At 38.2% G+C, this 17,353-nt stretch overlaps 1 protein-coding gene across 1 annotated transcript in view; it reads left to right on the top strand.

Moving 5' to 3' along the window:
- Nucleotides 1–17,353, top strand: part of LOC111155319 (glutamyl aminopeptidase) — an 81,965-nt gene that overhangs the window by 50,231 nt on the left and 14,381 nt on the right. Inside the window, exons 11-13 of the mRNA XM_022515463.1 lie at nucleotides 2,402–2,481; nucleotides 10,250–10,377; nucleotides 10,506–10,561. Coding sequence (XP_022371171.1) covers nucleotides 2,402–2,481; nucleotides 10,250–10,377; nucleotides 10,506–10,561 — 264 coding nt within the window. The remainder of the gene's footprint in view (nucleotides 1–2,401; nucleotides 2,482–10,249; nucleotides 10,378–10,505; nucleotides 10,562–17,353) is intronic.

Below are 17,353 nucleotides of genomic sequence, written 5' to 3'. Positions count from 1 at the left end.
CCACTCAATGTAGACGGGGGAAAAGGGAAGTAGGCATGTTATTTTGGGGCAATCAAAGTCAATTTCTTTAGTGAAAATTATGTTGACCATATTTAATACCACCAGAGTTCATTAGAGTGTTAGATACAAAAAACTGGATTCTGCCTTTAAAAATGAAATCTGATCCTCCTAAATTTTAGGTAACATATACAAGACTCTCTCGCTCTATTTATGTAATTTCCATTTATTGATATTTTGTACTCAAATCTATTATTTTACTCACATTAGATTAGATCCTATAAGGCATTCTAAACTTAGGAAATTATATAGCTGCAACCCTTGATCCTTTTAGTCTTATGATCCCTTCAGACTTCAGAGAATTTTTTTTTACATAACTTAGTCGTATATCTTACGTCCACTTTTAGGCAGAGTGTAGTCCCAGAGACCGTGTTTTATGGGGGAATGGTCAAAATATGAAATCCTGGCTGTGCAGAGAGGGCATCCAGGCATTTGCGTGCTCCGTCCTTTCAGTCAGGTCAGCATTGGAGAAATGTAGAGAAGGGAAGAAATGTTAGTTTATGTGGCATTACCAAAGCAAAAGAACAGTGAAAGAGTGAAATATATAGGTAGGATGGGACCTTTAAAAGTGCTTGTCTGTCTGTTGAAAGCTGCAAGGGATCACTCTTAGGTCAGCTTCCCTAAAAGCGGATTCTGAAGTGATGATTCAGGTGAAAGCTACTCACCAGGAAGTGTTTTTAAGACTGGAAGGGGACTGGGATGTGGGGTATCAGGCAACAGAGTGCAATATCGAGCCGAGCTGAGCTGGGGCTGTGGAGGGTACCTGTCCAGGGAGAGGCTCTGGAGACAGTACTATAGAGTGCTCCTGACAAATGGGGCAAGGAAGATTCTCATGCCCTTCCATCATTGGCTAAGGGGTGCATCCAAGAACGTAAAAGCTAAGGAACTTCTGGCTTTCCTTGCTTGGGCAGCTAGAGGGCAGTCCTCTGACAGAGAGACCCAGGTGATTAGCGTCGTCAAGGAAAGCACACTGGAGTTTGGGGTGTACAAAAATGACAAAGTGATTCAAGGGGATAAGATTGGATCACTGGCAATGCTTGCAATATGACCCAAGAAACAATGTATATATTGGTTTTATAGAATTTAGAGCCAAAATCATTCCATCAGCAATACAATCCTCAAAGAAATCTACTAACTCAATCTTACAAAACATTTCAATCCAGTTAAAAAACAAAGGATTACTTCTTTTGTGTAGATGGCAAAATGTGTTCTCCCCATGGGGCACCTGTGTGGCTCGGTCGGTTGAGCTTCTGACTCTTGATTTTGGTTCAGGTCCTGATCTCACAGTCCCGGGATTGAGCCAGCAGCAGGCTCCCTGTTCAGCCGGGAGTCTGTTTGTCTCCCTCTCCCTCTGCCCCTCTCTCCACTCAAGCGCGCACTCTCTCTTTCTGAAATAAATAAATCTTAAAAAAATGTATTCTCCCTGAATTACATAAATTTTTATTATATCTTGAAAAAGAGAAATATCATCCCCCATTCTCTGTTGGGGGCTTGAATGATCACAGATGACAAAAAAACAAGGCAAACTTTGAGTTGAAACCTGAATCTAAACACGGATTCATCTTCTTTCTAGGTCTCTTGTATTTTCTGATTGATAGTACATGATATGAGAACAGTCAAAACAATTTAAGACCTCTTTCATGAGGTTTCAAGACTAAAATATTAAGTACATATTATACCAAAGTACAAAGCTAACCTCCTCTCCCTGCTCCACAAGAAAATACTAAGTAGCTAATGAGAACACTAAAAAAACAAAACAAACAAACGTGAAACATGCTTATCTGATGATTTTTTCCTTTGCAGCACACCTGACTCACATGCTGCAAAATAGGGGATATGGAAAGAACATGAGAATCTTTAAGGGATGGATGGTGGTGGTGTAATTTAAGTCTCAACATAATTCCTAAAATGGGTTATCCCCTGCACGGTATTTTAAGATTGTCTTCTGAATTTGAATTTGAAAAATGGTTTGTGTTCCTTGACAGAAACTAAGCACACTAGAATATGTGCAAGTATGTGTGTGAAAGCTCAATGTTATCATGTAACGTCTTACATTTATGCAGCATCTTTTTTCAAAGTCCCAAGGCATTTCATTGAAATAATTTTCATTCCTAGCTGGTTTGTTGATACAAAGTTCCAAATTTTAGAGATTTGCAGAAATTGAAAGTAGTTATATGGCCTATTTTCATCACTAAAGGGTATTATATTAACTGTATCCTATATACTGGATGATCATTTATGAGGAAAACATGCTTGTCTATTGCTTTTTAAGTATTTTTACTTTGGAAATGTTTTTTGTTTTTTAGTAATAAAAGTTAAATTTTTCTTTTAAAAAAAATTTTAGTTACACATGGAATATTCCAGTTAAATGGACTCAAGATAATGTATCAAGTATTACATTCTACAACAGGTCAGAAACAGGAGGTAAATGTCATCAATTGATTTATTATTTCTTCTTTTGAATTAATGTACCACATTAAACTAATGTAAAGTGTAAAGAAAAAACACTGAAGTTGGAACTTATGATATATGTTAAAGCTAAAAGAGACCTCTTAAGTAATCTTCCAATGAATTCAAGCCCTTATCTACAATGAGAAATTTTCTACCTTGAGATACTCTTTTTAATGATTTACCATAACTGACACAATTAACAAATACCCATATCCAAAGAAGGGTCACACACCCAACCATTGGATGATAGATGTGTAAGTTTTCTTTTTTTCTTTTCCCCTTCTTCATTTCTTCCCTCCTTTCCTTTTTTCTTTCTTCTACTTTTTTTTTCTTTGTATCACAGAAGTAAATCATGGAATTTCTTAAAATGTTATGTGACAAGCCTGGTTTCTTAAAATGCTGACATTAAATTAGACCTATCATTTTTCCAATTCAGTTTGACATTAGAATCTTGAATGATTCCAAATTATCTTTTCTAAGTTGTAAATTGTCCCCGGTAGCTCAAGGCACTATCTATACATATTTCCATTCATCCATCCATCCAGCTCCCTAAATGAATTACTTGGCTTGTGCCTGTGTTAAAACTCAGCTGTGACTGCTCTGCTCACTTAAATCAACTGGAAATATATTTCTGTATTCTATCTCCCTTGGTTTGTCTTTTCCTTTCTTGAAAAAATTTTGTTAATATTAAAACAAGGAGGCCTTATCACATGTTCTTTCCTCCAGATTACTGACAGAAATAATAGGGCAGGTTTTAGCATCCGTCCCAGAAGATTCCTCCTTTTTACACTTTTATCACTGTACTTGTTTTAGGTTTCCAAATCACTTATTTCTAAGACAAATGATACTCTTCTCACCCCATCCCACGCAGAGTTGGTTTCAGAAAAGCGGTTGGCATGCGCTTTTCACCTGTGGCTTCTTAGGGATAAAAAGAAGGTAAATCATTTATCCTTTATTTACATATGCCTATTTGCTCCTACAAAATATTCTAAAATATTAATTAGGTATGATTTCCCCTAGCAAGTAAATTTTTATCCTATACCTAGAGGGCTGATTTTTTTATTGAGATAAAAGTCACGTATTATACAATTCACCCATTTAAAGTGTAGAATCCAGTGGTTTTTATTACATTTGCAGATATGTGTTACCATCACCATAGTCAAATTTAAAGCATTTTAATCACCTCAAAAAGAAATTCCATGCTTTAGCTATCACTCCCTCTAGCTCCCACACCCCCAGCCTTAAGCAGCTGCTATTTTCTATCTGCATACATTTGCCTATTTGGGACATTTCATATAATTAGAATGACATGTGTGGTACTTTATGAGTGTTTTCTTTCACTTAGGGTAATGTTTTCAAGGTTCGTCCATGTGGTGGCATGTATTGGTACTTCTTTCCTTTTTATTGACAAATTATACTTATATCGATTTCCACCTCCCATTCATCTATTTATCAGTTGATGAGCATTTGGATTATTTCTACTTTCTGGCTGTTAATGGTGCTATAAGCATTTCTGTACAGATTTTTCTGTGAATCCAGTAGGTTTTTTTGTTTACTTTTGCGGTTAGGTACTTATAAGAGGGAATATTTGAATAATAAATTTAATCCTTATTAATCAATCAATCAATTAATTAGTTCTTTCAAGGAAGTATTTACCAAGAGCTAACTTCTGTGCCAGACACAGTGGTAGGCATGGAGATAATGCTGAGGGAAAAAAATCCCTTACCCTCTTGGTACTTACTGTCTAGAGAGGGCACAGACGGACAAGTCAGTAGGCAAATGAGAGTCATGAGTGCCTGGTATGCTAATTGCCAAGAGGGATCACTGAAGGAAGACCAGCCCAGATTTGGGGGTTCAGCAAAGGTTACTAAAGAAAAGCATGTCTAGGCTGAGGGATAGAGGGAAAAGGTAGTATTTAAATGGATGATAGGCTTGACCAAGTGTGGATAAGAACTCTGCTCGGGACAGAGAATGCTAGTAGGAAAGTGAGGGCAGAAGGCTCTGCCAGCAACTGCATCCCTTTGTCTTTATATTGAACACATTTTTTTGGCTCTAACTATGGATTTAGTTGTCTTTCCCCTCCCACATAGACTATTTCTTAAGGAAATGGAGCTTATTTATTTTGGTTGTGGTTGTTCTATGTCTTCAGCTGTTACCCAGTCATTGTTTATTGAATGAATGAGTGAAAGAATGAAGAGGCTGCAATGTTCACAGAATTGTGATGACAGACCTGTCTTTATCTGAAACTTCAGAATCATGACTGCTCACTGAGCCAGAAGCAAACTAGACATCTCTTCCTACTTCAAAGTGCCTGCTCCATTTTTAGGCTATGCAATAAGTTCCTGTTTCCTGTCTGGGGACATCTTCAGCTCTCAGCTCAGAGCACAGATGACAAACACATCCCAAGTGCACTGAATGGGCAGTCAGCTCAGGTTACCAGCCCCACCTCCCTCTTCTTGGTTTCTTTGATGATTCATCAGTCAGAAATTTCCCAGGCAATGTTGGGGCTTCCCCCAAGGCCGTTTATTTACATTTGTGCTGCACATAATATTTTAAACATTAAAAAAATTAAACATGTAATTTATAACAAAAGAAGAGGATCTCTATCACAGACCCTTCCTTCTCCGGCTATTCCAGCCTGCCCTGTGTCATCTTTCTTCTCACTGTTTATAGTATATTTTGTGCTATTGGTTTAAACAATCCTATTTTATTCCTAGTATTACTACTTTATATTTTGAGTATCACATTGTTATTTAATCTTCATTTGCTCTCTCTTTTCTTTTTCAAGTAAATGACAAACTCCTTGGAGATACGACCTTTACATCATACTCCTTGATGGCAGGTCAGGTTCTGTGCACATCTTAAGCGAGGTTCTGTGCACATCTTAAGACTTACTAAGAGTTTAGTAAGTCCTTGCTTAACGGAGGCTTGTTTGCCCACAGACTGCGGTGCTGTTGGAGAATGTCTGTAGATACTTTAATTGTGCCTCTACTTTAGTACCAGCTGTTCTTTATCAGTGCATTTACATTTAGTAGTATATAGCCTTTTTTGCTTTTTAATCTGCGGCTTTCTAACATTTAAAGACTTGAAGGTTATCATGTGATGTCAGATAACTAATCTTACTAAAACATAATATTTTAAAATAGATATTCCTAAGTGTATAGGGTCTTAGGAGAAGGCCTAGGTCATAGGAAATGGTATAGACTTTCGATGACTCTTCCAGATCTAAGGATACATTCTGGATGATTTAGATAACCAAATTCTGACTACACATAAATAGAATATTACTAGAATCTCATGGTAGTTATATTTAAATGTTTCATGTCAAAATAATTATGGGCATATGTTTTTTAATTTAATAACAAAGAGAAAGAGAGACTTTCTTCATTCTTTCAAGCTGAGCCTCATGGGATGTTTGAATTTTGATCAGATCATTATGAATTCAGTTTTGCAGATTCAAAAGCTCAGTTTCATCAGTTCAGCCCTGGTCAACCAAGGCTTGGAAGATTTATTCAAACAAAGCAAACATATAAGAATGCTAATTTGTTAATTTATATAAATAAAAATATACTGGCCAAGGTGAACCAGAATACTCATGTCAGCTAATTAGGTATCTCCTTCCAGGAAGAAAGTTTACTTAATAAGAGTAAAGAGACAGTTTAGGTAGATCAATTATTTCAGAGATTTCATCAAGCTGTGATTGCTTCATATACTGCATTAACCAGGGGAGTCTAATTATTGCATTTAGAGGCTATTTTGATGCAATGAAAGTTTCTCATTAATGCAAAAGTCCAATGGAAGTATTCCTGACCTGCCATCTTTCCTAGGTAGTTCACTGCCAAATAGTAACTTAGAAATCCTGTCTTACTCCTTCTTATGGCTCCACTGCTTCCTAGACCTCAAATTCCTCTGCTGGATCTTTGCATCTGACCAGAAGACAGGGGAAGATAAGGGAGGGTGCAGGTTGAGAAGTGCATCTATTACTTCTGCCCACACTTAGTGTCCAGTTGTCAATCCTATGTTGCTACCTAACTGCAAGGGAGGCTGATAAATATAGTCTAGCTGTATACCCAGGGAGGGAGAGAGAGTAGTGCAGTAAATAACTAACAGATCTCTACCACATACATTGTTCTCTACAGGAGGAAATCTGTTAAAAAATCTGGAATACATGTACCAGCTCAACTGTGCATCCCCTTCCCTGTGCAGACTGAGACACTAACAGACCTTCACTATCTAAACTCTTCTTTGCAATTATTTCTTCCCAATCACCAAAACCATCACCAGGTTGCCAGGTTGCATTTTTCCAGATTCCTGCTTATTAAATATTGCATATTAATACAATACCTTTCTTTTTAGGGAAATTCTCTAGGCCACTTGCTGATATTTAGGAGGGACTCTGTAATTGTTACTAACATAATGATTACTATTTCTTAAATACTTCCTTAAATAATTTGTTGGAAATATTACCACAAATGTATAACCAATTCATTTTATAATAGATCATGTCAGACTTCGTTTCAGAGATTAAAATTTTCTTCCTTGATCCTAAATTCTGATAGTGCATCCTACTAGAAATTTTTAGCTCCCCAAGTACAAATAGTGTGTTATTGGTAAAAAAAAAATACTATTCTTGTATTTTTCAACTGTTTTGCTAATAAATGATGCATACAACTTAATAAGATATAAACTAATTTTAAACTGAAAAATAACTTGCTTAAAGTATCAATGCAACAAAGCATCTACATCACTAAAGAAAAATACTTCTTTCTTTAGAATTATCAAGCTATCACAAGAGCTGTCTAGTTGTCTAAAGTTTTTTTATGATTATTTATATAAAACAGAATACAGGCATACCAAAGAGATACTGTGGGTTTGCTTCTAGACTACCACAACAGAGTGAATATGGCAATAAAGTCAGTCAAAGAATTTTTTGGCTCCCCAGTGCATAGTATAAAACTTATGTTTACTCTATACTATAGTCTGTTAAGTGTGCGATGATGTTTAATGAACAATAGACGTACCTCACCCCAAAAATACTTTATTGCTAAAAAAAGCTAACCATCACCTGAGCTTTCCGTGAGTCATAATCATAATTTTTTTTAATTCTTCATTATACTTTTTTGTATTTTCCAAATGCATATTTGGAACTGTAAGGAACACATAGGACCATTATGATCAGAGAAACAATAGTAAGTGGAGCAATGAAAGGAAACCTAATACGCGCTGACTCCCACGTGTTGCCAGGAGTGGGCGCCAGTATTCTTGTCCTATGTCCCTCACTGTGTAACTAAACAACCCAATGGTATGTTGCTGTTAACAACTGTTGGGAAAGTAGCATGAACTTGGAAAGTCCATAATTACTGACTTCCTGGAACTCAGCTTCCTAATCTATAAAGTGAGAAAAATCACAGTAACTCAAGACAGGCTTAACTAGATATATATAAAGCACACTGAGTGCTCGCTTCGGCAGCACATATACTAAAGCACACTGAAATACTGCAGTATTTAGATGGATTGCCAGGAACTTCTCAATGTTATTTATATTTGCCTCACTATTTATAGAACTGCGGCATATCCCCTTTCATAATAATGAGGATAGCTACCATCTGTTGGACAAATAACTGTGTGACCAACACTTTACCGATGTTATCTTATTTAATCTTCACGACAGCCCTGTGAGGGATTTTTATCCCTATTTCCCTTATGGTGAACAGGGACACAGAGAGGTCAAGTGATTTGGCCAAGATCACACAGCTAGTTAGTCACAGAGCGAGGGTTTTGTCCTAGATCTGTCAGACTCAAAAGTTCATGCTCTTTTTCTTATTAACGTATGGATCTGTGCTTAGCAAGAGGCTCTCCTCCAGATACAAACATTCAAAGCGCACAGTTGCCAAAAGATTAGCTTCCTTTCAACAACTTGTCCATGGGAGAATGACAAAGAAAGATAAATACTGCGTGAATGAGTTAAAGGTTTATAATTTGTCAAGCACCTACTCTGAACATTCCTAAAAAAAAGTATTGTCTTGTTGGAGAGCTTACTCATATATTATGAAAAACTACAGTGTCCTGGATGTCTTCCAAACCTTGTGAACACTTCCAAAGTTTAAAGCTTCTTCTCTCCCAAACTAACTCATCTGCCTCTATTCTGTAATGGCAGCATCATTACTTATCCGATCATCCGAGCCATTTCCCCCTCCTCTGACAGTCCACTCAAGTAAGAAAACCAACTGTCGATTTTACCCGTGATGTGTCTTGAAAACATCACCTTTTTTCTTTTTTTCATTACCTCCACATTGGAGTAAGCCCTCCTTCCCTCTTGCCTTGGATGATTATGGGAGACTTTAAAATCTCCTTCCAATATACCTCTTGTACCACCATCAAAATTATCTTTCTAGAAAGCATACTTGAGCATGTTATTTCCCTGCTTAAAGATCTTTTCTATCTGACCATCTTTCAGAAGATGGATTCCTGGGGCACCTGGGTGGCTCAGTGGTTAAGCCTCTGCCTTCGGCTCTAAGGGTCCTGGGATCGAGTCCTGCATCGGGCTCTCTGCTCTGCAGGGAGCCTGCTTCCTCCTCTCTCTCTCTCTCTGCTTGCCTCTCTGCCCACTTGTGATCTCTCTCTGTCAAATAAATAAAATCTTAAAAAAAAAAAAAAGAAGATGGATTCCCTCACATGGCACGTGGCTCTTGTACTACAGAGCTCTAGACTCTATTTCCAGCCTCATCTTCCATTTTCCAGGATCTCATCCTTACAGCGCCACTACATTAAATTGTTTGAAATTTCTCAATAGATGCAGTATTCCCGCACAATTATTTAAAGTGTATATTGTCCTTGCAAACAAAAGAGTGTATGAATTAAAAAGTATAGAAGCAATGCTAACTAATGAAAACTGGTCGTGTCAGAGCACAATTACTATTTTACGTGAATTTTTTTTTTTAACTTCAAACATAAGTCTCTGTTCCTTCAATGTTGATCCTCTAAAAATCTATATACTAGAGCCCTGTGTAAATACTGGGTGCTACTTTAGAAAGAGACTTAATTTGGCAAATCCTTTGATGAAAAGCATTGATGTAATCAATTGAAATAAGGAAAGAGAAGACTTTACAAAGCTAAATAAAATTAGAAGAGCCAGTATGACACGGATTACAAAATCAAGAATGTTGTGTTTGGATTTCAGTTCTACTGCAGGCCTTCTTGACATTTTAAAAGCATTACAGATCTCAAATCATTATTTTGCTAGGCAATAGGCAATGCCATCAATTTGAATGTTGATTTTAATAAATAAAGTATTCTTTTAGATGTTTACATTTTTATCCCCTCCCCAGGCTGCCCAATGAGTACTCTTTGTGTAACTAATCCATCATGATTAGCATTATATGGACTACCCCCAAAAGCAAGGACCTCTTTAGTCTTTTGGCATTGTTTTCTTCTGTTGGAGGACTGAAAAGCACGGAATTATTTCACTCATTTGGCAAGCTTCTACCAGTAAGGAGTATAAGTCACAAATCACAGGACACTTATTTACATTGGTTATTCTTCTTCAGCTCATGTGCTACAGTGACATTCTAAAATTAGGCAACTAAATAAGAATTAGGCTTTGGGGCTTTGGATCCAAATCAAACTTGACTCCTTCGGTTGATATTTTTCTTTTCTTTTCTTCTGACCCTCTGGGCCTAATTTCTCTGTGTTTACAGTATATGCAAACATGTTTCTCATTAGTGTTTATTTACTACCACAGGAATCACTTTGAATCCTGCTGGAAATGTTTTTCTCAAAATAAACCCAGATCATATTGGGTTTTATCGTGTAAATTATGAAGTACCAACTTGGGAATGGATAGCTACCCATCTCTCCAGCAACCACATGGTAAGACTAGCAGTAGTCATGAATTGTTTTATTTTTGCTCTAAGAACAGAATCTTCATGATATTAACTTTCTGAACATGCTTTGGTTTAGGAATTGTGCTACTTACCTCTTTTTCTTCTTCTTTTCAGGACTTTTCTTCTGCTGACCGTGCAAGTCTTATTGACGATGCTTTTGCCTTGGCAAGGTGAGTTTTAGAATGAGATTGGGCTATTTAAAATACTGTGGATTTTTTCATAAATCTATTTTCTTGATGAATTGCCATGAAGTTTAAGTATTAATTATAGTTTAAAATAGCCAAAGTCACTATTTATAACATTATTGTCTTCCTTAACTCTCTTTTTTAAAACTCGCATAAACATCATAGCCAAACTACTGCAATTTGCTGTTAGCAGACACACAAAAGCTCACCTACCATATTGACTTTGAGTAGGGTTCATCTGTATCAAAGTCCTTGAGCTAATTAGGAGTGACATTTGCAAATGTTCAGAAGTGCACCTTCATAATTCGATTTAATGAAACAACAATGTGTTTCATTAACTTACTTCTATGAGCCTAAGCCCACTGTATGAGTTTATGGCTAAAGTTGTCAACTCTTGTGCAGGTCATCAGGGTAAGAAGAATGAGACATGGTACTCTAGGATTGATCAGAATTAAGGTACCGCCTAAGAAACTGGACTTTTTTTTTTGTTTTCATGGCCTGAAGGTGACCTACACTTAGAAAAAAAAAATCAACATTGATTAGGGGAATGAAGGAGTAGTAACCATACTGTCTTTGAGATTTTTTGTTTTGTTTTGTTTTTAAGTAGTCTGACACCACTAATTCAACAGATATTTGTTGAATTTCTGGTACTTCTATAGCAGCTAGGGACACAAACAGTAGGTTTTTCTGGCTTTGTAGTGGCCTCCTCCTAGATACATACAGTGTACCAAGAATGAGCTGCTACTTCTTCAAAAAGCCTTCACTGCCCCTTTGTTTGGATTGGGTGTCCCTTTCGCGGGCCCTTGTGTTTAGCCACAATGTTATGCTGTCATTTCTTATTAACTGTCTATCTTACCTACCAAACCATCAGGTATGTGAGGGTAGGCACCCAGATCATGTTCCTGTTCATTTTATTCCCAGCTCCTAACTGTGACTGGCCCATGACAGAAGCTCATTAAATATGAGCCGAACACATGTCTGAAAGATAGTACACCAGCACTAAAAGCATGGGAGAACTATTTTCGACAGACTTCCTAGATGAGATACTGGAAGTCAGAAGACCTTCTTGACATTTTTTAAGGAGGGAATGGATAGGGTTACAAAACAGGCTCTGAAATGATTCAGATCTTGGTTCTGTATAACCTTGAGTAAAGTTCTTAACCAATCTCTGACTCGATTTCCTTATGAGTAAAATGGAGATGACCTTATAAGACTTACAAGATTATAAGACCTTATAAGATTTCTTTCGTAAGAAACAAATGAAATAATGCACATAAAGCACCCCAAACAATGTCTGGCCCATAGCAAGTGCTTAATAAAGTATACCACTTGACTGTACCAGACACTGCATAGGCCTGGGAACTTAAGTGATAAAGGAAGATAATCAACATTTTAAAATACAAGAGAACCATCAAGAATTCTTTAGAGGGAAAACTCTCCTAGAAACACATCATGACCTCTTCCAAAGCTTGGCATCTTGGCTCTTAGAAATTACACAGAACTACAAAATCTTTATAATTTAATTCCCATCACAACACAATGCAGACAGTTCTTCTTGCTTTAAGAAATGAAAGCCTCTTGAACAGGTCTCTCTTGGGTACTGTGTATAAAGCAAATAATTCGCACAATTGAAAGACTTTCTTGCATTTGCTCAGCTCCTTGGCCATAGCCCCCATAAAATTTTGGAGAGATATGGAAATGAAGAATGTGAGACTCACTTGAAAACCAAAAGATACGTAGATCACACAGCAACTGATCTGGAAAATACCTGAGTTATCAGCAGAGCTATTTAGTTATCACTCAATTTCCTTCTGTAACACATGAGGGAAACAGGACTCAGAGAAGTAGAGTCCACCAGTGTTGGCTACAGCTAAGTGCAGTTCACTCAGAAGCTTTAGGGAGAAAAAAGGAGAAACATGTAGTTGAACAGGTAAGTGCCTGTGGTAGGATAAGAATTTATACAGTACCACTTGGGTGTTCAAAAAGAAATGTTAACTATCATGTTTCATAAGCAGAGTAAAAGAGCACATCTAAATATAAACATTTTCTTAATTCCCTTGTCCCCAAATTTGAGGAGCTAGTACTCTTACTGCCCCAGATGAATATCCAGATAGGCACATTTGCTCAAGACAAGGAATAAAAATTCTCCCAGCTACTTCAAGTCCTCCAGACAGGCTCAGTTTGAGTGTGAGCCCAGTCCTGTAAAACCATCAGAGTTATCAACTGCATTTAAAGTTCCTCCCTGTCCCCAACTCAGGCTGGTGTCAGGCCAAACACCTGCAGTGGAAACCAGGTGCTTGACGTCTTCACCATCATGTTGCAGGAACTTCTGCTCCTCACTCGCCAAGCTGCCTCTGACTCCTCCAGGGCTAAGGCCAGGAGAGCAGGGAGGGAGAGCAAGTGAAGGGAAGGAAAGATCCTGACATGTTGTTTACATTTGGTCCTCTCTGGACTTTGAAGATGTCTAATACTGACTTCCCTATGTGATGTTTTCTTGGAGTATTTGCCATCCATACTCATTTTGATTGCTAAGATCTTTCTCTTGCAGTTCCTTGAGGTGGGTGAGTGAAAACCTCTGAACCACTCTGGTCCAAAAGAAGTGTTCATATATCTTTTCCCCCAACAATGTCTGGAAGGATGGGCCAGCCCACACAGTCTTATCTCTTTACTCTGAAGTTAGAGCCGTAGTCACCCGTAGTTTCTTATCCTTTAGATTTCTCAGGGTATCAGATACCAGGCCGCTGTGTCCCCAAACTCCATGATACACAGGTAAAACTCTTCCAGTGTTTTCACTACAACCCCTTTTCTTAGGCTTGAAGTGAGGTGAAAAGCCTCCTGCATCCTCCTCTCTCCTGTGGGAGGAGAACATTCACAGTACCCTGACAGTGATCCCCTGAAGCCCTCTGTTAAAATGTCTCCTTCTGCCCCTAGCTTCTCCAATGTCTTTAATAGGCTGGTGATGGGTTATCAACTAAGGGTCACAAAAATCTCTCCTGACCATGTCAGTTCCAGTTTGGTGGGTCTGCATCTTTGGGGCTTAGGCCAACCAGCCTCGTTTGGGGGTTAGGCAAAGGGCCTTGCCAAAACAGAGACAGAAAGAATCCTTTTTTGTCCACCTGTTACAGTAGGGTTTTCCTTTTCAATAGCTTGGATTGTGCTCTGTAGCCCACTGTGTGGTGAAGCCAGGAGAGGGGTGAGGAATAACATAAGGCAAAGCAGAGAGCACTAGCTAACAGGTCCGTGGGTGGGAGCAGGAGTCTCTAGGTGAGGAAAGGATGGCTTAAAAGGCCACTTAACGCTAATGATCCAAGCAGAATTTTAGCCCCGCCTCACACAGCAGTGGCTCCAATGATATCCGAGGTGAGAATCGAGTTAGCAAATAAAGGCCACCAAGTGAACATCAGCCACACCAAGATTACAGACCTCTAGGGTCACTGGTTTTACCATTTTACAGGTGTTTGCAGAGGTAACCAGAGCACAACACAGAACTGGATAAGCAACTTCACCCTCCTACCGCCGCCCCCCCATCCCCATCCTCACGCTGCCTTTTAGAGAAAGGAGAAGTAGGGTAATCGGAAAGACTCCAAAAGGACCCAGTTCTTTGCAAAAAGACTGTTATGAGCCAGAAATACGAATTTAGTTGGCAAGTGAACACTGAGAAATCAGACACAATGGGGATTTTTTGAAATTCTCCACACCACCAAAGACTTTGCTGGGAAATGAGCACATGGGGTCAGCTGCATCAACCTAGACACTTCTCCAAACTGTTTCTAATGTCCCAGTGAAGAGCGACATTAGATAAGACACTACGCTTAAGTCGGCTTCTCTGAGGACTGGAATGTACTTCCAGGTCACACCCAGGGAAGCCAAGACAAGCCTTTTGTTATATGATTCCCCCAAACTTCCTGGGTGCCTCAGCCCAAGATAGGAGGGCAAAAATTCTCTCATTAGACCCATTTGTCCTTTTTTCCATCGAGTCTGGTGAGAACTGTCTTTAACTTAGAGCCTCCAACTTCTCCAGATAATAGGACAGTTCTATGATTTGAGTCCCTCAGCCTGGGCTTTTACTAGATTGATGGAAGATTTTTAAATAAAGAAAATTATTGAGATGCCTGGATGACTTAGTTGGTTAAGCATCTGCCTTTGGCTCAGGTCATGATCAGAGAGTCCTGGGATGGAGCCCCTTATCAGGCTCCCTGCTCAATGGGGATTCTGCTTCTCCCTCTCCCTCTTCCCACTCCTGCTCTCTCTCTCACTCACTCTCTCAAATAAAAAAAATTTTTTTAAAGATTTTATTTATTCATTTGAGAGAGAGAGAGGGAAAGAAAGAGCACAAGCAAAGGAGAAGGGCAGAAAGAAGGGGAAAAGCAGACTCGCCACTGAGCAGGGAGCCTGACATGGGACTTGATCCCAGGACCCTGGGATCGTGACTTGAGCTAAAATTAGATGCTTAAACAACTGAGCCACCCAGGCACCCCCCAAAAATCTTTAAAATAAAATAAAATAAAATAAAATAAAATTCTTAACCATATCTGGCTTTCAGAACTGCTGTATGCCTGTGGATTTAACAAATGGAGTTTGAGACTCAAAGTTGCTTAAGAATGCTGTCTTAGATTGAGCTCCCTAGAAGCAGTATATGAAAAGGTTCATGTACATGTAGGTTATTGAGAGAGTACTCTCATGACATAGGGAGTATGAAAAAGAGGGTGGGGCAGGGATAAAAAGCTGAGCCATGATATGGTCTCAGATGGAGTCTAGCTTTGCCAGATTCCACTAGAAAGCTATGAATTATGCTATAAAGTGGGTCTAACTTGAAGGAAGCAGGCTGGCTTGTTGCCTTCCTGAATCAGAGAATTAATGGCCTGGAGTGATGTATTGCATTACCTCTTAGGCAAGATGGATGTATTTGGCCAAGTGCTCTTCTCTGAAGGTGGCAGCTGTGAGCCAACCAAGCACTGTAAGGGGATCTGAGAAGGGCACTATAGATGTCTTTGTTCTCAAAACCAGGTCTTCACATGGGGTCCCACCAGTATCAACACTGCCCAGGGGAGCTTATAAGAAATGCAAATTCTTTGGCCCTACTCCAAAACTGCTAAATCAGAAACTCTGGGTGGGGGGTGGGGGCGGGAATATGTGATTTAATGAACTTTCCAGGTGTTGTTGATAGATGCTCCACTTTGAGAATCATAGTTCTAAATGATACTGCTCTTCCTCTGGAGAATCAAATATGACCAGTAGGAGCTACAGAGTAACATTATTTGTGGGAAATGAAAAATATCTCAGCTAAATTCTCAAATGTTATCCTTGTAATAACCAGCAAAAAATCACTCCCAGTCTGATGTTCTGACCATATGACTCAGACTTAAAGAAAACAAATGATACCAAAATGGAACTATTGTATAGTTATCAAGCCTGCTGGAAAAATAAGGCAATAGGATAGGATATTGATTTTCAACATTTGAATACACAGTATTTCCTCAGAATCTCTGATTTTTGGATAACTGGATTCCCTTCTTACTTCTACTTATGCTACCTAATTAGCTAATTCTTCTGGCCCTGGTAACCAAGACCCATTCCCTTAATCTTTTCACCTACCTGAAATGTACAGACCACCTGGTTTCTGACCAAATGCTCATTTTTCCTAAACTTTCATTATTCTCTTTGCTAAATTGATCCTTAGAGCAACAATTATTCTTCATAAACACCTTAAAATCTTCAGCTGGACATAGTTAACTGTTCTGTCCACCAGGGAAAATAGAGAATCGTTAAAATTAGAAAATTCTCAAGTTTCAAATATCAACACAAAATTTTATAATTTTTCTTCCTTAACAAACATTCTCAAGAAAACACTCCATTTCTTATTATTATTTAGTAGTGCTTTTATTAAGGGAGGCTGCATGCTCCTAAATATAATTCTTTCTAAATAAGATCAGGACCTGAGAAAATAGAAGTCAGCTTTCTGCACTGAAAACAAGCACTGTATCATATCTCATTAGTACAAATCAAGCGATGCCAAAATTCTCATTCTTATCTATTTGTCCAATACTACTAGTTCGTCCTCTAATCAAACTCTTGGGGAGAAATCAAGATATAATTCATTCTTCACTCACAAAATACTTTCAAACATAGTAGCATTCAATGCTTCAGTATAACCAATTCAAAAATTCAAAATTTATTCTTTAATTTAAACTTTCAAAATGTGGGTTTGAAAAGGCAGAATTCCCATCTCAGGTTTTTTTTTAAACCTAGGCTAAAATTTGAGACATAACAGGTTTCTGAGAACAGTATTTCAAAAGGTTCTAGAATCCCTTTTAAGGAAGAAATTGGATTCTTTAAACTTTGAAGTGTCAATAGAAACTTCAAATTTTGTGGAGAAACAAAATCCATTTTTTATTTGTCAATATTGGGAAAAAGTATGAAAAAGGAAATGTTTTAAGGGGATAAACTAGTTCAACTGGAATGTTTTATGCGTTCATAATTCGTGAGTATTGTTATGTCTCCTCTTCATATCAAAGGTAAGTCATTTTAATAAGATATATTTATCATGGCACATTTATATACATTATTTTCTTATAAAGAATTTTTTTAAAGATTTTATTTATTTATTTGACAAAGAGAGAGATCACAGGTAGGCAGAGAGGCAGGCAGAGAGAGGAGAAAGCAGGCTCCCTGATGAGCAGAGAGCCTGATGCAGGGCTCGATCCCAGGACCCTGAGATCATGACCTGAGCCGAAGGCAGAGGCTTAACCCACTGAGCCACCCAGGTGGCCCTCTTAT

Source organism: Enhydra lutris, unplaced genomic scaffold (assembly GCF_002288905.1).
Source record: "Enhydra lutris kenyoni isolate GAN:26980312 unplaced genomic scaffold, ASM228890v2 scaffoldscaffold3, whole genome shotgun sequence".
Taxonomy (NCBI): domain Eukaryota; kingdom Metazoa; phylum Chordata; class Mammalia; order Carnivora; family Mustelidae; genus Enhydra; species Enhydra lutris.
Note: the sequence above shows the minus strand (reverse complement) of the source record. Positions and strands in the feature narration are given on the sequence as shown.